At 42.6% G+C, this 27824-nt stretch overlaps 2 protein-coding genes across 2 annotated transcripts; both read left to right on the plus strand.

The window, feature by feature from the left end:
* Window positions 1–314: 314 nt before the first annotated feature.
* Window positions 315–20578, plus strand: LOC137769706 (uncharacterized). Its single transcript, XM_068551727.1, has 5 exons — window positions 315–360; window positions 445–591; window positions 864–1040; window positions 18254–18572; window positions 20377–20578. Exons 1-5 carry the CDS (start codon window positions 315–317, stop codon window positions 20576–20578), a joined length of 891 nt encoding a protein of 296 aa, XP_068407828.1.
* PDCD2 (programmed cell death 2) lies at window positions 20547–27505 on the plus strand. The gene is made up of 6 exons (XM_068551730.1): window positions 20547–20881; window positions 21490–21732; window positions 22097–22228; window positions 24183–24286; window positions 25509–25622; window positions 26898–27505. The coding sequence occupies exons 1-6, from the start codon at window positions 20599–20601 to the stop codon at window positions 27054–27056; spliced, it is 1035 nt and encodes a 344-aa protein (XP_068407831.1). The 5' UTR covers window positions 20547–20598; the 3' UTR covers window positions 27057–27505.
* Window positions 27506–27824: the final 319 nt, after the last annotated feature.

A 27824-nucleotide genomic window follows, 5' to 3' on the forward strand; every position in this document is an offset into this window, starting at 1 on the left:
CTACCATTGAGCCTTGAGCCTTGACCACATCTGTTTTCCTGACCAGCCTTAAAGCATTGTTTCATTCCTGGACAAAGAGGCACCAGGAATGTGAGGAGGATCCCAGGTGGGGGCTGAGTTCTCTGAGGGCAGTCAGCGCCCTCCTCACAGGGGGAGCCCCAGAGACAGGGGCCTCCTTTCACTGCTTGTTATATAAAGGTCCCTCCCACATGAAAATATCCGTGTAAGTCAGAAGATAAAAAAACACTTAAATTCAGGTATCTCCTCGTACTTGAAGAGATTTTCTGGGATTCACTCATCTCACCCACAAGAAGATGAACCAGCTGTGGTTCTTCCTCTCTCTGCTGTCAGCTCCCAGAGGCGAGTGTCTCAGGGATTCAGACATGAACATGCGGGGAAGCTGCATCTGAGCCCATGAGTCCCGGGGGTTCACTCTGTCCACAGGTGTCCTGTCCCAGGTGCAGCTTCTGGAGTCAGGACCCAGCCTGGTGAAGGCCTCACACACCCTCTCCCTCACCTGCACTCTCTCTGGTTTCTCATTAACCAGCTATGGTGTAACCTGGGCCCGCCAGCCTCCAGGAAAGGGGCGATGTGGAGCAGTCGAAGCACAGACTATAACTCAACTCTTTTTTTTTTTTTTTAACATCTTGATTGGAGCATAATTGCTTTACAATGGTGTGTTAGTTTCTGAGTTATAACAAAGTGAATCAGCTATACATATACATATATCCCCATATCTCCCCCCTCTTGCATCTCCCTCCCGCCCTCCCTATCCCGCCCCTCTAGGTGCTCACGAAGCACCGAGCTGATCTCCCTGTGCTATGCGGCTGCTTCCCACTAGCTATCTATTTTACGTTTGGCAGTGTATATATGTCCATGCCACTCTCTCTGGGACGAAGTGAGAGAGTGGCATAACTCAACTCTTAAGTCACGGCTCAGCATCACCTCCAAGAGCCAAGTTTATTTATCGCTGAGCAGCCTGACAACTGAGGACACAGTCGTGTATTACTGTGCGAGAGACTCAGTGAGGGGAAGTCAGTGTGAGCCCAGACACAAACTTCCCTGCACGGGGACCCATAACAACCAGGGAGTGCCCAGGACACACCAAGTACAAAGCTGAGCCCCAGGAGCAGGTGCGGATCGGGGCTGGGAGGGGATTCCTGTTAGAACTTGTGCCTTCCTCTTCCTGCCCAGTAGTTCCACCAGAGACCCTCTTCTACATCCTAATGTTTCATCGTTGTGGTTTACGTCATGCTCACAAAATTGTGTGTGCATATATATTTTTTTATTTTAATTTTTTTATTGAAGTAGGGTTGAGTTTAAACACACACACTTAATGCTCAGCAGTTACAGTTGTTTTTTCTGCTTTATTTTTCTTTTTATCAAAGGATCTCAATACAACACCAAGGCTCACCATCATTTTCCCCGTGAGTCTGATTCTCGAAACTGGTGAATATCCCGAGAAGGCACATGAGATTTTTAAGCATTATTAATTTCAGTTTTGTTTTTGTTCATGTCGATGGAAGAGACACACCCTCCTTCTTTCAGTTAACCTTCACAGTGTGAATTCTGTAGCTTGCTTGCATTGGTATACACACTAATGTCAGAATGTCCCAATACTTCATATACAATGATCCTCATTAGTCACAGATACCATATCTGCAAATTCACTTACTTGCCACCTTTTATTAGCACCCTAAAATAACTTCTGTCATTTCATGTTCATTCATGGAAAATTGCAATGTGGCCGGTTCTTTGAATCACCCAAAACAGACACACACACTTTCCCAGCTAAGGTCGGTCAAGGTGATACTTTCTATTCTTGTTGCAACTACTGTCATAGAAATGAGCACTTTCTGGGGTCAACCTAATGCCATGCTTTTTCCTTTTCTGTGATTTTTGGCAATTGTTTAAAGTACCCCCAGGCATAGTACTGAAGAACAGTACAGTGTCCCTAAGCACAAATGGTTGTGAGTGGACCTAGGAGAAAATATACATGACAGATCAGCTTCATTCAGGCATGAGGTATGTGGCCATGGGCTGTGAGATTGATATTCATATTTCCAATATAAATCTCATGCAAAACATGAAGACAAAACTCACTGCTGCATATTTGAGGCAGCTTTGGAAACTTAGCTTAATTCCAACTGCAGCATGGCAAATGGGGGCTTGTGGCCAAGAAGAGGGTGGGGTGGAATGGATTGAAAATTACTAACAAAAGAAATATAGGCTGAGGGGATTCTGGTTACATAGACTCAAAAGGATTCTTGCTAAAGGGAGACCATGGTGATCAGATATCACATATGTGATAAGATATTTGATGGATTTGATCAAATATCGAGGGTGATCAGAGTTCAAGGGTTGGGAGTTCATATTAATCTGAGGTAGTGGTTTCTTGACAAAACTTGGTCATGTAAATACAAACACAGAAGCCCACAGGTCAAGACTAGTTGAGAAGAGCATTTCAAGTAGCCTGTTGCCTAAGATGTGGTCAAGGATCATTCTCACACTTGAGAAGAGAAATGTTGAACACAAAAATAAACCAGGGATGCACACACACACACACACAGAGAGAGAGAGAGAAAAGACTAGCTGAGGACTCATTGAGAAGGGGTCCATCTGCAAACGAAGGAGAAAGGACTTAGAAGAACCCAAATCTGCTAACACCTTGATCTTAGACGTCTAGCATCCAGATCTGAGAGAAACGTATTTCCTTTGTTTACGCCACTCAGTCTGCTATTCTGTAATGGCTGCACTCACCTACTAATACACAAATGATATAGAAACAGACATGTATATGGAAATAAAAGTATCATATTGTAAAGGAAAAATCACCCATTCTTCAGAGGTGACATGATGTTCATACCCAAAAAGACATATATGTGCCTATTGTAACATTCTTTAGAATTTAGAATAGATGACAAATGATTTCTGGATAATTTAATGTCCAAATTATATTGGTTTGAGTATAACTTGGAAATGAATAATATAAAAATTGATCAAAGTTACAGTGCAATTTTTCTTATCAAACAAAACTCGAATTTTTAAGGAAGGACGTTTTAAAGTATATCCAAAATTTGTGGGGGTATTGCTATGTAAAGCATTGTAAACATAGGATGAGAGGTGAAGAATTATGATATAGAACAAGAAAATAATAGAGCACGTGCTATTGAACTGTGCTCACTACATTTGTAATAAAAATGCCAACACAGTGTGATGAAATGTGTAAAGCTGGTGTGTGACGAATGAGAAAGTGCACAGCACTTGTTTAACAAGCATCTCAGAGTTAGAACAGAGATACAGAGAAGGTGTGCAGGAGGCAGAGGAGGAGGCCGGAGGTGGCCGGGAAAGGACGAGAGGAGGAGTGTGAGAGATGCCCAGCTCTAGGCGTTAGGATCGGATGTGTCCTCAGGAAGTTTTCACATGAAACCCTGGAAGGGAAAGGAAGTCCTGCTGTGCTTACTGTCACACCCCTGCCCTCTGACTATCCTTTGTCCAAACACTCCTGTTCTGGAAGGGCAGGACCTGTGGTCAGTGAACAGAAGCTGTGTCCACCGTGGATCTCAGCAAGCACACTCCTCCAGAGCCCCAGAGAGGGACCAGCCATGACCATCTTTATATAAAAACATTCTCCCCACCTGCACATCACATCCTGGGCTCAAGGGGAAAGCACAGCACCTGTGCTGTGCGGAGTCAGGGTTCTCATCTTCACTGACATAACTCTCTGAAAGTCAAACATTTAATCAAAAAGAACATGAAATCCTTCTGGCTATTCCTCCTCTTGCTGGCGTCTCTCAGCTGTGAGCATCTCCTGGGTCTGAGGAAGGTGGAATTATGGGGTGACATCTGTGAACTGCATGTCTCATTACTTTTCCTTCCCCAGGTGTCCTGTCCCAGGTGCAGGTGTAGGTGTTGGGCCCAGGACTATTGAAGACCCTCTACCTCACCTGCCCTATTTCTGGATTCTCCATCCAAAGAATGCTGACTGCTGGGACTGGATGCCTCAGCCCCCAGGGAAAGGGCTGGAGTGACCGAGGTGCTTTGGTTCTAGGAATAGCACAGCATACAACCTGTCTCTCCAAAAATGACTCTCCACCTCCAGAGACACATCACAGATTCATTTTTCCCTGCAGCTCAGCTCCGTGATGACCTAGGACACAGCCCTGTATTACTGTCCCAGGAGGCACAGTGAGAAGTCAGGGTGAGTCCAGACAGGACCCTCCCTGCAGGGGCCGCTCCAACCACCAGGGGGCGCTCAGGGCCATCAGGAAACAAGAGGACCAATTTCAGGGCAGGCGTAGAAGTCATGGAGGGGTTTTTTCTCAGAAGCTGGGGTTTCTCCACTGGATCATTTCCGCCCCTGCAAGCTCCATCCATCATGATTCCAGGGAGCTTTCCTGTTTCTGAACTTGGGACTTTATTTCATGGGGTCAGGCTTGTCTGTCTTTCCCCATCTATCTTAGGACAGGCTGCACAGAAATTTTACTTCATGGATTATGAGACCTGGACGACAGCCCTGTCTGTGGTCTGACCTGAGTCTCCAGAAGACGAGACAGGGCCAAGGCTGGATGTGATTGTTTTAATATTTACAACTACCTACCTGTACTTAACTATTTCAGAGTTTTATTTTGTGATGATAATTTATCCCCAAATTAACTGATCTTTAACATATAAAACATAACAATTTTTAATTTGTTTTATACATAGAATAATTTGGGTTGTAATTCTTCAAATTACATTAAAACAACCAAAATGCATGCAATTTGTTTCCCAGACACAGTATGACAGAAGTTAATAGACCTTCACCAATAACCATATCCCTCCCCTCAGGAGAGCACAGCTAATCATCATTTCCTCTTGTCTCTTACATGTTGGTTGTGGCCAATTTCTCTCTTCTAAGCAAGGATGCTTGCAGGAATTTCCACAAGTCCATCCCAGTGACCTGCTCAGTAAATTACAGAAAAATAAAAAGTAATAAAGTGAAAAAAAAAAGTGTCATAGGAAGTAAATCTTTTTTGACATAAAACAGGCTGCTGGTTATTTCAATAGCAAAAATGAGTTTATTTGGGACCAACCAAGAATTACAATTCAGGGACTGTAGTCATGATGAGCCACGTGTACGTCCCCAGTAAAATAGGAGAGAATAACTCTTTTATCAAGCTAAAAAGGGAGTTGAGTCAGCTATAGTGAACTGAGTCCATGTTTTGTTTCTTTTGTTTTTGTTTTGTTTTTTGGCTGAGTTCTTGCCAGAAAAGAAGATGTAAACTTTCTTCCCCTTCTTGGATTCTGAGATCACCGAAGGGCATGCCAAATTGCCCTTCTGTTCACGCAATTTTATTCAATTGAGGTTTCTCTTTATTATTATTATTGCTGTTTCTGTTGTTGTTATTTTACATTTTCCACTTTTTTTTACACCTGTCTGTTAATTTTAATCACAGGTAAAAGCTGAAATAGACAATAACCTTTTGAACCAATTAAATATAATTTTATGAATTTCTCTCCATGACTTCTAATTATCCCACCATGAGATTACAAATTTCATTGCAGAGAAAGGTTTATTGTTTGGGGCTTTTTAAATTTTTTAATTAGTATATTTTTATTGAAGTATAGTTGATTTACAATGTCGTATTAGTTTCAGGTATACAGCAAAGTGATTCAGTTATACATACATGTATGCATATATATTCTTTTTCAGAGTCTTGCCCCATATATGATATTACAAAATATGGAGAATAGTATCCTGTGCTATACCATAGGTCCTTGTTGATTATCTATTTTATATATTGTAGTATGAATATGTTAATCCCAACTTCCTAATTTATCCCTCTTTCACACCTGTAATCTGCTGTTTTCGGATGGAATGTCCTATAAACATCAATTAAGTCTCTTTGTTCCATTGTGTCATTTAAAGCTTGCATTTCCTTATTAATTTTCTGTCTGCATGATTGATCCATTGCTGTGAGGTGTTAAAATTCCCACTACTATTGTGTTACTGTTGATTTCCTCTTTTATAGCTTTTAGAATTTGCCTGTGTATCGTGGTGCTCCTATGTTGGGTGCATATATATATTTATAATTGTTATATCATCTTCTTGGGTTGATCCCTTGATCGTTATGTAGTGTCCTTCCTTGTCTCTTGTAACATTCTTTATTTTAAGGTCTATTTTATCTGATATGAGTATTGATACTCCAGCTTTCATTTGATTTCCATTTGCATGGAATATCTTTTTCCATCCCCTTATTTTCAGTCTGTATGTGTCCCTAGGTCTGAAGTGGATCTCTTGTAGACAGCATATATATGGGTCTTGTTTTTGTATCCATTCAGCGAAACTGTGTCTTTTCTTTGGAGCATTCAAACCATTCACATTTAAGGTAATTATCAATATATATGTTCCTACTACCATTTTCTTAACTGTTTTGGGTTTGTTTTTGTAGGTCCTTTTCTTCTCTTGTGTTTGCCACTTAGAAGAATTCCTTTACCAATTGTTGTAGAGCTGGTTTTGTGGTGCTGAATTCTCTTAGCTTTTGCTTGTCTGTAAAGCTTTTGATTTCTCCATCGAATATGAATGAGATCTGTGCTGGGTAGAGTAATCTTGGTTGTAGGTTCTTCCCTTTCATCCCTTTAAATATATTGTGCCACTCCCTTCTGGCTTGTAGAGTTTCTGCTGAGAAATCAGCTGTTAACCTTATGGGAGTTCCCTTGTATGTTATTTGTCACTTTTCCCTTGTTGCTGTCTTTTTTTCTGGAATAAAAATTTTTATTAGTATACTTGCTATGCAATATTATATGAGTTACAGATATACAATACAGTGATTCACAATTTTTAAAGGTTATACTCCATTTATAGTTTTTATAAAATATTGGCTATATTCTGTTGTATAATATATACTTATAGCTTCTTTTTTTTTGAATTATAGAATTTTATTTATTTTTTTATACAGCAGGTTCTTATTAGTTATCCATTTTATACATATTAGTGTATATATGTCAATCCCAATCTCCCAATTCATCACACCACCACCCCCTGCGCCACTTTCCCCCCTGTTGTCCATACGTTTGTTCCCTACATCTGTATCTCTATCTCTACCCTTCAAACATGTTCATCTGTACCATTTCTCTAGGTTCTACATATATGCATTAATATACGATATTTGTTTTTCTCTTTCTGACTTACTTCACTCTGTATGACAGTCTCTAGATCCATCCACGTCTCTACAAATGACCCAATTTCGTTCCTTTTTATGGCTAATATTCCATTGTATATATGTACCAATCTTCTTTATCCATTCGTCTGTTGATGGGCATTTAGGTTGCTTCCATGACCTGGCTATTGTAAATAGTGCTGCAATGAACATTGGGGTGCATGTATCTTTTTGAATTATGGTTTTCCCTGGGTATATGACCAGTAGTGGGATTGCTGGGTCATATGGTAATTCTATTTTTAGTTTTTTAGGGGACCTCCAGACTATTCTGCATAGTGGGTGTATCAATTTACATTCCCACCAACAGTGCAAGAGGGTTCCCTTTTCTCCACACCCTCTCCAGCATTTGTTGTTCGTAGATTTTTTGATGATGGCCATTCTGACCGGTGTGAGATGATATCTCATTGTAGTTTTGATTTGCATTTCTCTAATAATTAGTGATGTTGAGCAGCTTTTCATGTACTTCTTGGCCATCTGTATGCCTTCTTTGGAGAAATATCTATTTAGGTCTTCTGCCCACTTTTTGATTGGGTTGTTTGTTTTTCTTAATATTGAGCTACAGGAGCTGTTTATATATTTTGGACATTAATCCTTTGTCCATTGATTCATTTGCAAGTATTTTCTCCCATTCTGAGGGTTGTCTTTTCGTCTTGTTTGTAGTTTCCTTTGTTTTGCAAAAGCTTTTAACTTTCTTTAGATCCCATTTGTTTAATTTTGTTTTTATTTCCGTTGCTCTAGGAGGTGGATCAAAAAAGATCTTGCTATGATTTATGTCATAAAGTGTTCTTCCTATGTTTTCCTCTAAGAGTTTTATAGTGTCCGGTCTTACATTTAGGTTTCTAATCCATTTTGAGTTTATTTTTGTATGTGGTGTTAGGGAGTTTTCTAATTTCATTTTTTTACATGTAGCTGTCTAGTTTTCCCAGTACCACTTATTGAAGAGACTGTCTTTTCTAGATTGTATATCCTTGCCTCTTTTGTCATAGATTAGTTGACCATAGGTACATGGGTTTATCTCTGGGTTTCCTATCCTGTTCCACTGATCTATATTTCTGTTTTGTGCCAGTACCATATTGTCTTGATTACTGTGGCTTTGTAGTATAGTCTGAAGTCAGGGAGTCTGATTCCTTCAGCTCCGTTTTTTCCCCTCAAGACTGCTTTAGCTATTTGGGGTCTTTTTTGTCTCCATGCAAATTTTTAGATTTTTTGTTCTAGTTCTGTAAAAAATGCCATTGGTAATGTAGATTACTTTGGGTATTATAGTCATTTTCACAATATTGATTCTTCCAATCCAAGAATATGGTATATCTCTCTATCTGTTTGTATCATCTTTAATTTCTTTCATCAGTGTCTCATAGTTTTCTGCATACAGGTCTTTTTTCTCCCTAGGTAGGTTTATTCCTATGTATTTTATTCTTTTTGTTGCAGTGGTAAATGGGAGTGTTTCCTTTATTTCTCTTTCAGGTTTATCATCATTGGTGTATAGGAATGCAAGAGATTTCTGTGCATTAATTTTGTATCCTGCAACTTTACCAAATTCTTTGATTAGCTCTAGTAGTTTTCTGGTGGCATCTTTAGGATTCTCTATGTATAGAATCATGTCATCTGCAAAGAGTGACAGTTTTACTTCTTCTTTTCCAATTTCTATTCCTTTTATTTCTTTTTCTTGTCTGAATGCCGTGGCTAGGACTTCCAAAACTATATTGAATAATAGTGGTGAAAGTGGGCATCCTTGTCTTGTTCCTGATCTTAGAGGAAATTCTTTCCGTTTTTCACCATTGAGAATGATGTTTACTGTGGGTTTGTGGTATATGGCCTTTATTATGTTGAGGTAGATTTCCTCTATGCCCACTTTCTGGAGAGTTTTTATCATAAATGGGGTGTTGAATTTTGTCAAAAGCTTTTTCTGCACCTATTGAGATGATCATATGGTTTTCCTTCTTCAGTTTGTTAATATGGTGTATCACATTGATTGATTTGCGTATATTGAAGAATACTTGCATCCCTGGGATAAATCCCACTTGATCATGGTGTATGATCCTTTTAATGTGTTTTTGGATTCTGTTTGCAAGTATTTTGTTGAGGATTTTTGCATCTTTATTCATCAGTGATATTGGTCTGTAGTTTGTTTTTTCTTTTGGTAGTATCTTTGTCTGGTTTTGGTATCAGGGTGATGGTGGCCTCATAGAATGAGTTTGGGAGTGTTCCTTCCTCTGCAAATTTTGGGAAGAGTTTTGAGAAGGATAGGTGTTAGCTCTTCTCTAAATGTTTCATAGAATTCACCTGTGAAGCCATCTGGTCCTGGACTTCTGTTTGTTGGAAGATTTGTGATCACAGTTTCAATTTCATTACCTGTGATTGGTCTGTTCAGATTTTCTATTCTTCCTGGTTCAGTCATGGAATGTTATACCTTTCTAAGAATTTGTCCATTTCTTCAAGGTTGTCCATTTTATTGGCATAGAGTTGCTTGTACTAGTCTCTTAGGATGCTTTGTATTTCCGCAGTGTCTGTTGTAACTTCTCCTTTTTCATTTCTAATTTTATTGATTTGAGTCCTCTCCCTCTTTTTCTTGATGAGTGTGGCTAATGGTTTATCAATTTTGTTTATCTTCTCAAAGAACCAGCTTTTAGTTGTATTGTTCTTTGCTATTGTTTTCTTTGTTTTTATTGCTATAAACTTCCTTCTTACAATTGCTTTTGCTGAATCCCATAAGTTTTGGATCGTCGTGTTTTCATTGTAATTTGTCTCTAGGTATTTTTTGATTTATTCAGTGATCTCTTGGTTATTTAGTAGTGTATTGTTTAGCCTCCATGTGTTTGTGTTTTTACGGTTTTTTCCCTGTAATTGATTTCTAATCTCATAGCTTTGTGGTAAGAAAAGATGCTTGATATGATTTCAATTTTCTTAAATTTACTGAGGCTTGATTTGTGACCCAACATATGATCTATCCTGGAGAATGTTCCATGTGCACTTGAGAAGAAAGTGTAATCTGCTGTTTTCGGATGGAATGTCCTATAAATATCAATTAAATCTATCTGGTCCATTGTGTCATTTAAAGCTTGTGTTTCCTTATTAATTTTCTGTTTGGATGATCTGTCATTGGTGTAAGTGAGGTGTTAAAATCCCCACTATTATTGTGTTACTGTCGATTTCCTCTTTTATAGCTGTTAACAGTTGCCTTATGTATTGAGGTGTTATTATGTGGGTGCATATATATTTATAATTGTTATATCATCTTCTTGGATGGATCCCTTGATCATTATGTAGTGTCCTTCCTTGTCTCTTGTAACATTCTTAATTTTAAAGTCTATTTAATCTGATATGAGTTTTGCTACTCCAGTTTTCTTTTGATTTCCATTTGCATAGAATACCTTTTTCCATCCCCTTATTTTCAGTCTGTATGTGTCCCTAGGTCTGAAGTTGGTCTCTTACAGAAAGCATATATATAGGTCCTGTTTTTGTATCCATTCAGAGAGCCTGTGTCTTTTGGTTGGACCATTTAATCCATTCACGTTTAAGGTAATTATCCATATGTATGTTCCTATTACCATTTTCTTAATTGTTTTAGGTTTGTTTTTGTAAGTCCTTTTTTTCTCTTGTGTTTCCCACTTAGAGAAGTTCCTTTAGCATTTGTTGTAGAGCTCGTTTGGTGGTGCTGAATTCTCTTAGCTTTTCCTTCTCTGTAAAGCTTTTGATTTCTACGTCGAATCTGAATGAGATCCTTCCTGGGTAGAGTAATCTTAGTTGTAGGTTCTTCCCTTTCGTCACTTTAAATATATCATGCCACTCCCATCTGACTTGTAGAGTTTCTGTTGAGAAATCAGCTGTTAATCTTATGGGAGTTCCCTTGTATGTTATGTTATTTGTCGTTTTTCCCTTGTTGCTTTCAATAATTTTTTTTTCTCTTTAATTTTTGTCAATTTGATACTATGTGTCTCGGCGTGTTTCTCCTTGGGTTTATCCTTCCTGGGACTGTCTGTGCTTCCTGGACTTGGGTGGCTATTTCCTTTCCCATGTTAGGGAAATTTTCGACTATAATCTCCTCAAATATTTTCTCGGGTCCTTTGTCTCTCTCTTCTCCTTCTGGGACCCCTATAAGGCGAATGTTGGTGTGTTTACTGTTGTCCCAGAGGTCTCTTAGGCTGTCTTCTTTTTTTTTCATTATTTTTTCTTTATTCTGTTCCATGGCAGTGAATTCCACCATTTTGTCTTCCAAAGACAAAATGTCTTCTTTGTCTTCACTTATCCGTTCTTCTGCCTCAGTTATTCTGCTATTGATTCCTTCTTGTGTATTTTTCATTTCAGTTATTGCATTGTTCATCTCTCTTTGTTTGTTCTTTAATTCTTCTAGGTGTTTGTTCTTTAATTTTTCTATGTCTTTGTTAAATATTTCTTGCATCTTCTCAACCTTTGCCTCCATTCTGTTTCCGAGGTCCTGGATCATCTTCACTATCATTATTCTGAATTTTTTTTTTCTGAAGGTTGCCTCTCTCCACTTCATCTAGGGTTTTATCTTGTTCCTTCATCTGGTACATGGTCCTCTGACTTTTCATTTTGTCTATCTTTCTGTGAATGTGGTTCTTGTTCCACAGCCTGCACAATCGTAGTTCTTCTTGTTTCTCTCAACTCACCTTTTGGTCTGTGCATGAGTCATGGAGCTTGGCGAATCACAGTAGATTATTGTGAGCTTCACTGTGTGGTGGTGACTCCAGTGAAGCTACTCTATCAGCTGTGATTTTATTGCTGAGAAAATTAATCTAACACTGGTATCTTGTTTGTGGCTATTGACCTGGAAAATGCTATTTTTTCTCAATATCTGTTAATGGAGCCATAAATATTAGAATGGAGTAATGATGATCCAGATATTGTACTGATGCAAGGAAAAAATGTGGTTTTTGAGGTGTGCAATGGAATGAAACTTCCTGTGGACCCACCTGGTGCTTTCACCACAGGACATCCTCTCAAATCACAGATTCACAGGACGAATGGTGCACAAGGGTGGTCTGAAACTCAAGTTAGGAAACAACAAAACAATATAATAAGCGCCTGGGGTTGGTGAGAACCACATCACAAGAGAGATGACAGGGAAAGAAAGAAGGAAGGACGAGGGAAGCCTGACTCAGTCCCTCGCCAGTTGAAAGAACAGGCTTGCCCACATTCAAATTTACTTCAAGCTTGAGGGTAAAATCCACCCTTTGTCTGTGGGAGCTCACAGCTCTATCCTCTGAAAGACTGAGGTCTTGGGGGGAAGGCAGAGCTGTGGTCTAGAAGAAGATGAGGCTGTGGGATCTTCTCCTCCGCCTGGTGACAGGTCCCCAAGGTGAGGGTCTCAGGTGTCAGACACAGGTCTATGGTGTTGGCTGTGACTGCAGGTGACTGACAGTGACTGATTCTCTTTGTTCACAGGTGTCCTGTCCCAGGTGCAGCTGCAGGAATTAGGACCCAGACTGGTGAAGCCCTCCCAGACCCTCTCCCTCACTTGTGCTGTCTCTGGATTCTGCATCACAACCAATGCATATGATTGGACCTGGATATGCCAGCTCCTAGGGAAGGAGCTAGAGTGGATGGGATGCATACATTTTGCTGGTGGCACAGCATATAACCCATAACTCATGAGTACCGTCTCCATCTCCAGGGACATATCCAGGAACAAGTTCTCCCTGCAGCTGAGCTCTGTGACCACCGAGGACACAGCCCTGTATAACTGTGCAAAAGATACACAATGAGGGTAAGTCAGTGTGAGCCCACACACAAACCTCCCTGCAGGGAGATAGGAGAGGGGATGTAGGGAGCGCTCAGGAACCACAATTGTGTGCTTTAGCTCCAGGAACATGTGCAGATATAAGTTAAGGGCTGGTTTCCTGTCAGGGTCTGCAACTTCCTATCCATGTAGCAGTTTTCCCTGTGGAACCTCTCTGGGCTCATGATTCTCTGCATAAATATTCAGTATCTCATAGAAGATTTGTTGGAATAAGAGAAAACTACTCTCACATGCACAAAAGGCAGAGTCAGTTACAGTCGCTGACTCCTGTCCCTAAATGTCAATCAATTATCAAATCTATGTTGAGTCAGCTGCATCTATAGAAGAGTCTCTGTGGAACTCAAAAATGCAGATCAGCAAACCCCAGTCCATCACCCCAGCTAGCCAGCAGGGAACGGCATAAAGTGCAGGCTGGGGTCAGGCGGAAGAGGTGTTATAAATCCGAAGCCATATAGGAAACATTGCTGGTGGCCATGCTCTTTGTCTTGACACCACACTCACAGCTTTAATAGTAGGTGACACCAAGAAAGGACACAACGATCCCAACTGAAGCTAGGTATGGATGTCTCCTTTGATGATGGGACACACGCACACCCCAAAAGAATATGAGTGTTATCACCTCCACTATTAAGGTGTCTGTTGAGAGAATGTCAGGCCTTTCAGCAAGTCAGAAATGGCCTTATATAGAGAGGAGTGGGGACTGGTTCAGGGTTTTTACTGTGCTTCAGGGGTGGGGAAAAGCAAGGGCCCCTCTCTCTGAAGGGGCTCCTGTGGTTCCAATCTTCCACCAATATCAAAGGAGACAGAAGCTATGCTTTCCTACCAGATGTCCCATGTGTGAGCAGAATCAGTAGAGTGAGAAATGAGCCTTAAGGTTCAGCCATCAAACATCAACTATAGAGTATGACTACCTATTTCACTTCAAAACTAGAAAATGAGTTAAAAAAAATAGATAAATGGGGGAGGGATCAAGATCCCTCACCTTCTCCCCACAGATACATCAAAGATACACCTACATGTGGATCGAATCTCACAGAACATCTACTGAATGTTGGCAGAAGACCTCAGACCTCCAAAAGGGCAAGAAAATTTCCATGTAACTGGGTAGGGCAAAAGGAAAAACAGAGAGAGAGAAATTAATCAGGACAGGTTCTGCACTGCTGGGAGGGAGCACTGAAAGAGGAAAGGTTTCCACACACTGGGAAGTCCTCCCACTGACAGGGACAGAGGGGGAGCTTTGGAGCCTTGGAGATGAGTGCAGCAAGAGGTGTGCAGAGGGCAAAGCAGATAGACACGTGCAGAGACAATAGGTGCTGACTGGCATGCACCAGCCTGAGACACTCTTCCGCTGGGGTGGGGGCTGGTTGCTGGGGCTTGGGCTTTGGAGGTTAGACCCTGTGGAGAGGACTGGGAGTGGCTGTGCGAAGACAGTTTGAAGGGTCTAGGGTGTGGTGCGCCGCAACCGAGGGAGTCCAGGAAAAAAACCTGGGCCCGCCAGAGAGGCAGGGTGCCATTGTTGGGAGGTGTGGGAGGAGAGGGGCTGGTCCACCAAAGTAACATCTTTCTCCGTGGCCTCTCAGCCATCAGGGCACTGCCTACATGAGCTACGGGAGCTGGCACTAGCCGCTGCCGGCATCTCGGACTACAGAAGCAGTGCAGATCACTGCTACAGCCGTATGTCCTGCGTGCAGGTGCAGCTCACTGCTCCCACCTTCCAGCGAGCATTCGCGGCCCAACAACACCAAGGGTCCCACAGCCCGGTGCCAACTCCTGCCCCCGCCTCCCTGGGAGTGCATGTGACCCACCACCACTGCCAAGCTTCCTGTGACCCAGTGCCACCATTACCCCCCCCCACACCCTGGGGGTGAGCTCAATGCCCCACCACTGCTGAGGATCCCGCAACCCAGCACCAGCCACTGTCCCACCTCCCCAGGGGTGTGCACGGTACCCGCCGCCACTGCTGAGGGTCCATGACTCAGTGACAACCACTGCCCTCGCTCCCCTGGGTTGTGTGTACTCTGCTACCTCTGCCAAGGGGCCCTCAGCCGTGAGCCAAGTGCTACCTCCACCTTCCTGGCAAAGTGCACACAGGCCAGCACATGCTGAGGAAAGAGACCATAAGCATCCAAACCAAGAACAACCCTCACGCCAAAAAAAATTAAACCCACGCAAGCTACGTAGGGACGCTTCAGCATATAAATAGCCCTCCAAGACTACAGTAGATATTTGTTTCTGCTGAACTCACAGAGTAAGAGAAACGTAAGCCTAACGAAGAAGCAGAAGAACCACTCTCAGTTAAAAGACCAAGAGAATTCCCCTGAAGGAACAAACAATGAAACAGACCTCTTCAGTCTAACAGACATCAAGTTCAAAAAGTCAGTAATGAAAATACTGAAGGCATTAAGAAAGGCTATTGACAGAAATGCAGATTACTGTAAAAAGGAACTAGAAACTACAAGGGGAAGCCAAGAAAAATTAGAAAATTCATTTGCCGAGATGAAAGCTGAGCTCAAAGCAATAAATAGCAGAATGAATAATGCAGAAGAAAGAATAAGTGACCTGGAAGATAGAATAATGGAAATTACCCAATCAAATCAGCAGACAAAAAGCCAAATGCAAAAAACAAAATGAAAGTAATATGGGATAACATAAGATGGGTCAATCTACACATAATAGGGATTCTAGAAGGAGAAGAAAGAGAAAAAGGGGTTGAACATGTATTTGAAGAATTTATGGCTGAAAATTTCCTAAACCTAAAGAACAAAACAGATATCCAGATACAGGAAGCACAGAGGTTCCCAAACAAGATGAACCCAAATGGACCTACACCAAGACATATTATAATAAAAAATGGCAAAAGTTAAAGAGAAGATTCTAAAGGCACCAAGAGAAAAACAAAGAGTTAATTACAAGAGAACCCCCATAAGGCTATCAGCTGATTTCCTACAGAAACTCTTCAGGACACAAGGGAATGGCAAAATATATTCAAAGTCTTTAAAGAGAAAAATCTGCAACCTAGAATAATCTACACAGAAAGGTTATCATTTAGAATAGGAGAGGATATAAAAAATTTCTCAGACAAGAAAAAAACAAAAACCAAATCCAAAAAAGAGGGGATATAGGTATACATATAGCTGATTCACTTTGCTGAACAGTATAAACTAACACAATATTGTAAAGCACATATATTCCAATAAAAATTTTTTTTAAAAGGGGACACCAGGGTCACACGGCCTGCATGGCCCAGAGTGACCACTAAGGGACACCGTCACCCCGACAATCCAGTAACTGAGCATCTCCTGAGTGCTTGTCTTAGCAACTTCACTGGAGAACATTCTTTAAACTCCCACCACCCATCCAGGTTCAAGGGATCTATCACACTGCAAGTCAAGCTGAGAGGGGTGAATACCCTCCACACGTTCATGTCTTGCAAGTTCCGTTCTCTCTTTCCCTTGTTTTCATGTTAGTTCTGCACAAATGACTGTACACATTGCTCTTACTGGGATAAGGAACGTTCTCAGACATTAGCTCCAATGAATCCTCTTTATGTCTCATTCTGCACAACCTCTCTGTAGCTTTAGTCCTCGCTGGTCACTTCCATCTTCTTCAAATCACCCCTCAGGTGGTTTCTCCTGTCCTCTCTACTTAGCACGTCCTTTGATGTATCTTCCACATCTGCCTGACAATTAAATGTACAGTTTCTCAGGGATAAGTCTGCTTATCTAGGCTAAAATACACTACAGCAATTCACATTGTAAAGTCCAATCAAATGAATTAATCTTTGAGGTGAAACAGTACTTCATGCTTGGAAATGTTGGTCTCCTGGTCAGAGGGCAAAAGAAATCAGATTTCAGTGACATTAAGGATTCTAACACAGCTCTACCAGTTTTAGTGCCCTCTATGTTCATATCAGGCTTTTCCATCCTGTGGACAATAGAGGATGACCATTGTCTGATGAGTTTTTAGATAAAACATCAAAAAAAAAGGATCCATTCAAGAAGATATTGATAAATTTGACTTTGTTAAAAAATTAAAAACATTTGTCCCACAAAAGATATCATTAAGGAAATGAAAAGACAAATGTAGATTGGGAAAATGTATTTCAAAATCATATATATGACAAAAGATGGTGTTCATAATGTGTTAAGAACTTTATATACTATGTGGGGAAGCCCTGGACCCTCTGACCACGGGGCCCAGCCCCAGGGACACGGGAGAGGGAGGCTGGGAGTGAGGGGTTTCCTGTCAGGGTTAAAGTTTACATTACTATGACCAAATGTATGCTATGAACCCTTTTCAATTTCCCACCCTGAACTCGAACTTCACAGATAATAGTAGACAGAGACAGTAGATTAGTTAATCCTCTGCCATAATCATTTCAACCCTGGAAGAGGCTGGATTACACAGATGCACAGTCACTTTTTATTTTCAATGTTTTCTTTGTATAAGAGTGTGATTATTTCTGATGTGATTAGATTGGATCCTCTGCAATATGACATGAGCTGGCATAAGAGAGGACTTTGCCCAGGGTACCATAAATACAATAATAAAACTTCCAGCATCAATAACCCATACCATGCCTCTGTTTGGAATGTAGTTACTCAAATTACAGTAAAATTGTAAACGGTTAAATTAAAAATATATATACTGGAAAGATCTGTTCTTTATATTAAGAGCATTTTTAAACCAATATAGACATCAAATAATTATTTGCATATGAAATTATGGTTATAAAATTTTGACAGTTGTAGATATATAAATGTGCTGTGTTTCAGAAAATATCTGAACAAATGCTAAACCCTTTAATATCAATTTGAAAAACACATGAGATTTGAAATAGTCCACCATTTATTCTTATGCTTAGGAAGGAGATGCCTTGTTTTAAACTGATTTCAATGTATCTCTTAAACCAAGAGCTCCCCTAACCCAGATTCAAATACCGAGTGAGTTTGAAGGGAAGAGAACTCACAGGGGCCCAGAAAGATCACAGGGAGTGTAACCTCACTCCATCCCCACTTATAAGAACAGGGCTTCCCCACATGCAAACTTGCCTGCAAGCTCTAGGGTAAAATCCACCCTTGGGTAGTGGGGGCTCAAAGCTCGCTCCTCAGGCAGGGCTGAGGTCTCTGGGGAAGGCAGAGCTGTGGTCTAGAAGAAGTTGCAGCTGTGGGGTCTTTTCCTCTGCCTGGTGACAGGTCCCCAAGGTGTGTGTCTCAGGTTCAGGGCAAGGGTCTATGGGGATGATTGTGGCTGCAGGTGACTAAGAGGGACTGATTCTCCTTGTCCCCAGGTGTCCTGTCTGACCTGACACTGCAGGAGTCTGGCCCAGGACTGGTGAAGCCCTCACAGACCCTGTCCCTCACCTGTGCTGTCTCCGGGGGCTCTGTGACCAGCAGTTACTACTGGAAGTGGATCTGCCCGCGCCCTGGGAAAGGGTTGGAGTGGATGGAGTACTGGACAGGAAGTACAAGCTACAACCCTGCTTTCCAAGGCCGAATCTCCATCACTGCTGACACGTCCAAGAACCAGTTCTCCCTGCAGCTGAGTTCTGTGACCACCGAGGACACAGCCGTGTATTACTGTGCAAGAGACAGTGAGAGGAAGTCAGTGTGAGCCCGGACGCAAACCTCTCTGCAGGGAGACAGGAGGGGCTGGGCTGCAGGGGGAGCTCAGAGACTAGGCCCAGGAGCCGGTGCAGAGGGTGGCAGGGAAAGGGGCTTTCGGTTGGGATCAAGAATTACCTCTCCAAAACATTCAGCTGCCCCAAGGGACATTTCATGTTTTTTCTGTCTCTGAATTCTCATATTCTCAGCACAGCCAACAAACAAGAAAGTTACATTGTCTATTTGCAGATGGGATATCATCAGTCACTAGGGATCTGTCCATCAAGTTCCTATATCTTATTTATTTTTCTTGACAAAGAGAACATCCAGAAGACTCTCAGCTTCCCTGTGATTCGAAAACATTTCCACAAAGGGAGGTACCAGCACATTTCATCAACCCTGTGTCCAAACCCAACTTCGACCCCCTCACACACAGGTGGCCCGCATATAGGCCCTCCTGTCAGACAGGTACATATGACCTCAGGGGGTTATGATCAGTGCACCCCCAGGACCTCTGTCCACAGGGTCTCTCTCCCCCCAGGATATGTTAACCTCCTGCTTCTGATTTACTGGGGTGGATGTTGAACCCACCCCAACATAACCCTCTGCCTTCTACCTTTTAAATTCTCCCTCTACCTGTCCTAGACCCTGAGCACCATGGGGTTAGGGTTAGGGTCAGGGTTAGGGTTAGGGTTAGGGTCAGGGTTAGGGTTAGGGTTAGGGTTAGGGTAGGGTTAGGGTTACGGTTTAAAAAAAGCACACAAGATCTCAGAAAACCAAGTAGTGTTTCCCTCTGTGAGGGGAATTTATGAGGTAAATCTCCATTTGAAAGGGTGTCTCCCTCCCTGACCAGGAATAGGGTGACTGAAGCTCAAGAAACTTTTACCTATGGAGAAGGCCTGGACTTAAATCTATATAACAAACATACCCTTGTTTACTATGCACTGCCTGATAACCTCCTTTAACTGGCTTCCCCCCTCTCCCAACACCTTTCTTTTTTTAACTGAAGATGGTATATAAGGGGGATTAGGTCATTTCCTGAGTTAGTTTTCCTGGTGTTGACCTGAAACAGACAGCCAGATATTTCTCCAGCAAATATGGGTTTATTCTCAGGATCGGGAGGAAATCACAACTTGGAGGGCTGCAACCACAGCAATGCACACGCGCATCCCCGTGAGTCAAGGGAAGGAAAACACCTCTGTAGAAAGGAAGAGGACACTGGGAAGCCTATAGCAGAGTACACAACTTTTTACTGGCTGAGTCCTTGAGTCCTGGCTCAGTCCTTTCCTGAGGCCAGGAAATGAGAGTCTTTCTTCTTACTGTGGGGCTCTGCGATTGTGGTAACGCATGAGAGCTCTCGGTTCTGGTCTCCCAGTCCTATTTAATTGAGGTTTCTGCTTATTAATTTTTACAACACTAACCCCTAACTCTTAGCCCTTGGCCCAATCCCTAAACCCAAACCTAACTCCTAACCCTTAACTCTAGGCCCTAACCCCTAAGCTTATCCCTTCCCCACCATCCTAAACCCTCTCCCTAACTGCACCCTTCACGCCACGCTCCATCCCTTTCCCGGACCAACTGGGCCAATGACATTTCTGAATCCTTCAGCATCTCCACCCTGCCTCTCCCCAGCACCCTACAGCCCCACCTCCAGGGCTCAGTAGGCGACTGGGGTCATCCGCCCCTAGGTGAACGGATATGTGCCCCCACACCTAGAGCGCTCAACAGTGTCCGCAGGACGTGCCCAGGCCGTCAGGAAGTCAGAGAGCCCGCCCTCCGCTGCACGTAGCTCACCTAAACGCCCTCCTAGACCTCCACGAGACCCCCGAGGACTCAAGCGGCTTCGCGCCCCTGCCCCAGCAACCAATCGGAAGTCAGGGACAACGAAGCGGGCCCACGCCGGGCCTCCCCATGGCCCCGCCCCCTCTCCACTGCCGTCCAATCCCTTCTGGCCCGCCGTCCACTGCGCTTCCGCGCCGACTTCCGCTTTCGGCAGCGGGGCGGCAGTCTGAGGGGCCTGCTGCCTGCGCCCATGGCAGCCGCGAGCGTCGGGCTGGCTGAGCTGGGTTTCGTGGAGGCGGCGCCGGCGTGGCGGCTGCGCAGCGAGCAGTTCCCCAGCAAGGTGGGCGGCCGGCCGGCGTGGCTGGGCGCAGCCGGGCTGCCGGGGCCCGCGCGGCTGGCCTGCGCGCAGTGCGGCCGCCCACTGGCCTTCCTGCTGCAGCTGTACGCGCCGCTCCCGGGCCGCGCCGACGCCTTCCACCGCGGTCTTTTCCTTTTCTGTTGCCGAACGCCACCGTGCTGCGCCGGCCTACGCGGTGAGCGGCCCGAGGCCCGGCTAGCGCGTGCGCGGTGAGCGGCCCGGGGCCCCGGTCGCGCGTGCGCGGTGAGCGGCCCGCGGCCCCGGTCGCGCGTGCGCGGTGCGCGGCCTTGCTCGCGGTCAGGGCCCAGAAACCGTGCAGCCTCCTCTGCGCCCCTGCCGCGGCCCTCTCCCCTGTACCCCGCGAGCGTTTCCGGGGGTGGGGGGGCGTTCCAAGGGCTCGCGCCTTCTTCGCCCCTAGATTTTTGTTAATCAGTCGGTAGTAGGTGTGGTACCTTACGTTCAGATAATAGAATCTGTAATTTTTTGGAAACCTGGGTTCCAACACGTTTCTCATATGTATGTAGTCTGACTTAATGTTACTTTTGTTACTAATTTGAACAAGCTCAAAGAGCCTGCTTAGTTGTATAGACTTTAAAAAGTTTCTCGTTTTCACTTTTTTTTTCTTCCTTTCCAGAAAATAAGCTCTTTGAAAGCAAAAACTTTATTCTGTGTTTCTTTTTAAAAAATGACTGTCTTTTCAGTCCTGTGTGAAGGCTCAAATATTTGAATTGCTGTGTTGTTTTATGTAAAACATGTATAACGTTTCTCCTTCTGTCTCCTTAGTTTTTAGGAATCAGTTGCCCAGGAGAAACGACTTCTACGCCTATGAGCCACCTTCTGAGGATCCCCCGCCAGAGACAGGAGAATCCGTGTGCCTCCAGCTCAAGTCTGGGGCTCATCTCTGCAGAGTTTGTGGCTGTTTAGGCCCCAAAACATGCTCCAGGTGTCACAAGGCACATTACTGCAGTAAGGAGCATCAGACTCTCGACTGGAGAGTGGGACATAAGCAGGCTTGTACACAAGCAGGTCAGTCAATTCTGTTTTTATTTTTAAATCTCAGCTCAGTTTCATAGTGTCTATCAGGCCAAATCTTTCATTTTGAGGATAAACGTTAACATTAGAAAAGATGTAATACTTTTCAAAGTTTTGGTTAACTAGTGACATAAACACCTTTATGAAGAAGTCACTGTGAGGTCTCGCCCGCTCACATCCCAACCTAGCTTTAGTGTAGTCATTTAATTTATGACCCATAATCTAAAATGCTGGAGCTACATATGTTAATTACTAGGGAAAACTGTTAAGACATGGAATACGCTTCAGATGTAGGAAATTATTTGACCTTCCAAATTAAATGATTACAAATGATGCTAGTTACCTTACTTTGTTTCAGGTGATTTGGACAGTACAGTTCCAGACCACAGCTTCCTTTTTCCAGAATTTGAAATTGTAATAGAAACAGAAGATGAGATTATGCCTGAAGTTGTGGAAAAAGATGATGAATCAGAGATTATAGGTAGCATGGGTAAGGAATCAGTTTCAAAACTTATTCGTTAAATATACACTACTATGTATAAGATAGATAACTAATGAGAACCTACTGTATAGCATAGGGAACTCAGTGCTCTGTGGTGAACTAAATAGGAAGGAAATCTAAACAAGGGGATATATGTATAAGAAAAAAAGGAAAAAGGTGGGGGGAAGAATACTGAATCTAGTTGAAGCAGAGAGAAAGTAGAGGGTCCAGTGTCCCAACATTCCAGCCTCAAGGGACATGTTCTCACTCATTTCAGGGGACACTGAGGACCTGCCATGGAAACCTAGGGATTAGAGAACCAATTTGGAGACACCTGTCTTAGATCATTGCTAAGACAACGTTTTTCTTTTTAACTAATATATGAGAAGATTCAGTGCCAGATGTTTAAAAGCACCTAGGAAGAGGGGTGCTATGTTTGTTGGTGGGTAGCAGTGTTAGAGAGTGTGCTTTGGGGAAGAATTCACTGATGAAGGAGTCTGATAGAAAATTTCCAACAACAGGTGAGAGAGAACTCCCTGTATTGAGTGTCCAGTGAAATGAAACCACGCTGTATCTAATCTGGACAGTGCGTGCCATTGATCCATGCTGTCTCTACTCCCTCAGACGTGGGGCCAATAAAGTAATAAGCAATAAAAGTGTAAAAAAAAGAAGAAAAAACCTCTTTCATTAAGTGATTAAATATAATGCTTGAAAGGGAGGGCTCAATATGCCAAGAAGAGAAGCACTGATAGGAAAAGGCAACTCACTTGGGAGGCTGCAACCTATACTTTTCAAATATTCCCTCATTTGAAGATATCCTTTCTGTACTTCCCTCCTTGGCATATATAAGGTATGTTCTGGTTCCTGTGAAGATGTCAGAGGAAGCATCCAGGTGGTCAGTTGGGTGGGGCTGCACAGGATGCTGGAAACTTGGAAAGTTTATCTGGCTCCAGGATTTGTTTCTCTGATTGAGATGGTGGACATGAGAGTGCCTCGCAGTGTTTGGTGGGCAGCAGGGGCCCTTTTATCTGGCAAGTTTCAGATACTTGATCTTGTCAGTTACCACAAGGTTATCATACTCTGGAGCAGTGCCTGTGCTGCGGCTGAGCAGTAGCCAAAATTTATCCCACACTTACTCTGTACCACGGGCCTTTTGTGCATGATCTTACTAAAATCTTGACATCAGAACAGTATGTTAGAAACTCTGCCCCATTTTGCAGTGAGGAATTTGAGGTTCTGGGTATAACTTGTTTGGTTGTATAACTGACTAAAGTTGTTAAGTTCTAGAACTGAAGTTTGAACTCACATCTTATTGACTCCAAAACTTGAGCTCTTAACCACCACAAAATGTAGATTTCAGAATCTAAATTAAATTTTAGATTAGAATGTCAGCTTACTGGCTTACAGTTCCCATTCAGGGTATCAGAAATGTCTTCTGAGTTACAAAGACTCGATCCTGTTGGGGATGGCGGTGTTTCAGGTAGCTGAGATTCCAGAGGTGAGTGTGAAGGAGTGAGCTGGTAGGGTTAGGGCATGTGATAACTGTATGAGTGTAAGGGAAAGGAGAGATGAAACATGAAGAGATTGGAAATAAGAGTCCAGGTGGGTGAAGGACACTAGTGATAAGCGGGGCTCGTGTTTTTGGGGTGCGCTTTCGTGGGCTGGGCACAGCAGTCCTCAGACTGGGACTTGGGGTCTGTTCTTTTAATTTGCAGTTTTAAAGAGAAGCTCTTACTAGGAGCCGGCATAGTAATAATGCTTCATGGAGTACCTGCAAAGTCAGATGGTCTTAAAGCACAAACATTAATGAATTAAAATAGGAAAGCCTGTGGAAACATCTGGCCTTCACTGTCTGATTTAACACTAAGTTGGTTGTTTAAAACTGGCCTCCCTCAGCATGTGTTTATTGTCAAGACATGGAGATTATTCCTGTTGCATAATAGTTATGTTGATAATTTTTTAGGTGAAGCACCTGAGGAAGAATTGGATTCCATGGCAAAACATGAATCTAGGGAAGATAGAATTTTCCAGAAGTTTAAAACCAAAATATCCCTTGAACCAGAACAGGTAAAATAGAATTCATATACAGCTCCTTCTGTTCTTTTCAGGTGGTGTTTTAGGGGTATAAACCCTGAGTTAGGGAATTCCTGGCAGTCCAGTGGTTAGGACTCTGCACTTCCATTGCTGGGGGCCCAGGTTCGATCCCTGGTTGGGGAATTAAGAAACCAACCTGCCACATTGGCACGAAGGCCACTGTGGTTTTGTGAAAATAATAATGGGTTTTGCTGTTATGAAGAATTCTGGCTTCTTGAATTACACATCGACCTTCTGATGTAACTATCTACAGCGTGGGGGAAAAAAAAAAGAGTGGTTTTGAGGATTAAGGTACATTGTAGACTCACAGTAAGTATTCAGCAAATGTTTCCCTTTGCCGCTTTTCTTCCATTAACTTTATTCCCCTTAACTTCCCTCACCATAAACATAAATCACTAAAGAAGACAGCTAAATTCCCATAAGCCAGTCGCTAGAGCAAATAAATATCCAGGGGCTTATAGGAAGAGTAGGTCTAGGTCCTAAATACTGAGAAGGTAGTTTTTAGCAACGCATATGCTTTTAACAAGAAATATTGAGGAAAGTCACTCATTTGTTATATGAGATGTTATTATAACAAAATTTACTTCTGTTTTATTTATCTAAACACTGTGGCTCACTTGGTATTTATTCCTTTAAAAATTGTAAACTAAGGTTCCGTATATCTGTGTGAAGGTAAGCACAAACCCTGGGCTGCATTTTAGATTCACAACCTGGTAATGGGGAAATAGGATTATTGTTAGTCTCTTCACAAAATAGTCATAGGATTCAGATTCTAACCATATGGACACCTAAGAAAAATAATTTGGATATCCTGAATCAGATAAGCGGAAACAGTCCCTTTGATCAGGGGTCCCCAAACCCGGGGCCGAGGACTGGGACCATGAAGCTTCATCTGCCACTCCGCATCGCTCGCATTAACGCCTGAACCACCCCCCTTCCCCCTCCCTGTCCGTGGAAAAATTGTCTTCCACGAAATGAAACCGGTCCCTGGTGCCAAAAAGGTTGGGCACCGCTGCCTTTGATGACACTGAGAACGGTATTAATGGTGCCCAGTGGAGGGGCGCAGGGGAACAGACAGTAAAGTGGTTTTCAGATGAGCGTTTCATCAATTGTAAGAGTATGTACAGAGTTTCTCTAGATGATCCTCAGATCACATGAGATGTTGGTGATTTAAACTGATCCTGATTGATTTTAGATTCTCAGATATGGCAGAGGGATTGCCCCCATCTGGATCTCTGGTGAAAATATCCCTCAAGAAAAGGAGATTCCAGATTGCCCCTGTGGTGCCAAGAGAATATTTGAATTCCAGGTATGACCTTAAATAAGTACTATTTTAGTATATAATTACCCTGATTTATAATTTTAAGCATTAAAAAACTGCCAAAGCAACATATGTGTATGGGTCCCTATGGTATTATGGAAGGTTCCCTATAATGAAAATTAGTAGTTTCCTGCCCCACCTTAGGACTTGTTGCAAGGAGGGAATTATCTTTTACTGGTTATCTGGTAGTTATTTCTATGTTTAAATAGCATGCTTTTTCTGAGACTTACCGGTTTACTAGTTTTTTAGACATTATCTGTTGACTGACTTTTGCAGTAGTGAGGATTTAAATGTAGTCATGCACACCATCTAGACCATCGCCCACTTCCCAGTGTGGTTAGGGTTAGGGTTAGGGTTAGGGTCAATATTATTTTAGTGCCTCTATTGTTACCTTTATAATTTAAAATAATATACCTTTTTTACAGTCTTTGACTCTGTCCTTTGTGAGAGTGTTTCAGAACGCTTACTCTGTTTAGTCTTGGTTTGTAGATTTGTTAGGAGAACAAATTAATGTAATCATTAAGGTAAAAATTTTTTTCCCCCGAAAGAAATTGTTAGCATCAAGATCCATTTGGGTTGTGCGGAAGTGCTCTTGAACTGTGGATTCACTAACGTTATAAAGCGATATTTGTTTCTTAGGATAAAAAAAGGATTTTTGAGGACTGATCCAAAACTGATTGGTTCTTACTGCCAGAGCTCTGACTGACGCCCAAGATGAGCTGACGGTGGTTGTATAAGGCAATTTGATAACAGTAGTGGCAGTGCTGGCTCTTAACTCTTTCCCATGAGACCACTGACTCATAAGACCCATTTCTAGTCTATACAAATACATCAATAGATTTCCTTTTTGTATTCTACTAGGTTAGTGTTTCTTCAGAGTCATAGTAACAGCATTTGCTATTCAGGTTGTAAATAACCCAAAATAAAAGTTGCCCAAATAGAAGCCTCATCCCTATTTTGTGGCATATTATTAATAAATAATTAGGTTAACAGCCAGGTCAAATAGATCAGCTGATCTTATTATACTTAGGAACTTCTTCCTCAAATGAAAAAGAAAGACACCAAATAGAGAGGGACTTTAAAGAAACAGAGTTGCAGAGTATTTTTAGATTGTTAAATACGTTAACACCGTAATGTCTGTAATCTTGCTGTGGAGTGTGGAGATGGAGAGACCAGGATCCCCAGGAAGGCCTGGTCTGTTGAAAGCAGAGACCGTGCTCCTCACCGCCGAGGAGCGCTCTGACTGTGCCATCCTTTTCCCAGGTCATGCCTCATCTGCTCAACTACCTGAAGGCCGACAGACTGGGCAGCAGTGTCGACTGGGGCGTCCTGGCCGTCTTCACCTGTGCTGAAAGCTGTGGCCTGGGCACTGGCTACACAGAGGAATTTGTTTGGAAGCAAGATATAACAGATGCCACCTAAAGACAATGGTGTAAAGCCTTAAAATATTCATCATCTCTTAGACCTTCCATTTCTAGGACTTTATCCTAAGGAAGTAATTATACCAGAGATACACAAAGATGTTGTTTTAGGTGTTGTTTACATTGTCTAAATATTAGACAGAAATGTCCAGTGGCAGGGAATTAAGTAAATTCTGCTGTATGTCCAGCAGGAGGCTACGCAGTCTTAATGATACAGACTTATATGCACATCAAGTAAGATAAAGATGCCACGGTACCATTATAGATGGTATTCACAGTATGCTATTTTTGTAAAAATATTTATACATGTGTATGTACACCAAAAATATCTGGAATGATATGCACTAGATGTGAACTGGTTAACTGAACAGTGGGACTAAGTGACATGATCTTTTTATATGTATATTTCTTTCTATAATAAAAATGGGTTATGTGCCTAATTAAGTCAAACCATCACTCAGGCTTCCCTGGTGGCGCAGTGGTTAAGAATCCGCCTGCCAGTGCAGGGGACACGGGTTCAAGCCCTGGTCCGGGAAGATCCCACATGCCACAGGGCAACTAAGCCTGTGTGTCCCAACTACTGAGCCTGTGCTCTAGAGCCCGCGAGCCACAATTACTGAGCCCGCGCACCTAGGGCCCATGCTCCACAACAAGAGAAGCCACCGCAATGAGAAGCCCACATACCGCAACAAAGAGTAGCCCCCGCTCTCCGCAACGAGAGAAAGCCGTGTACAGCAACAAAGAACCAAAGTAGCCAAAAAAAAAAAAA

This window comes from Eschrichtius robustus, chromosome 9, assembly GCF_028021215.1.
Source record: "Eschrichtius robustus isolate mEscRob2 chromosome 9, mEscRob2.pri, whole genome shotgun sequence".
Taxonomy (NCBI): domain Eukaryota; kingdom Metazoa; phylum Chordata; class Mammalia; order Artiodactyla; family Eschrichtiidae; genus Eschrichtius; species Eschrichtius robustus.

What these genes read in the sequence shown, in the direction of transcription:
- LOC137769706 (XM_068551727.1), top strand. Translation starts at nt 315, where the DNA reads ATGAACCAGCTGTGGTTCTTCCTCTCTCTGCTGTCAGCTCCCAGAG. An exon ending in TCTGCTGTCAGCTCCCAGAG is followed by an intron (nt 361 to 444) that starts GCGAGTGTCTCA and finishes CTCTGTCCACAG; the next exon opens with GTGTCCTGTCCCAGGTGCAG. An exon ending in GACAGTGAGAGGAAGTCAGT is followed by an intron (nt 18,573 to 20,376) that starts GTGAGCCCGGAC and finishes ACGCCCTCCTAG; the next exon opens with ACCTCCACGAGACCCCCGAG.
- PDCD2 (XM_068551730.1), top strand. Translation starts at nt 20,599, where the DNA reads ATGGCAGCCGCGAGCGTCGGGCTGGCTGAGCTGGGTTTCGTGGAGGCG. An exon ending in GTGCTGCGCCGGCCTACGCG is followed by an intron (nt 20,882 to 21,489) that starts GTGAGCGGCCCG and finishes CTGTCTCCTTAG; the next exon opens with TTTTTAGGAATCAGTTGCCC. An exon ending in AGAGAATATTTGAATTCCAG is followed by an intron (nt 25,623 to 26,897) that starts GTATGACCTTAA and finishes TCCTTTTCCCAG; the next exon opens with GTCATGCCTCATCTGCTCAA.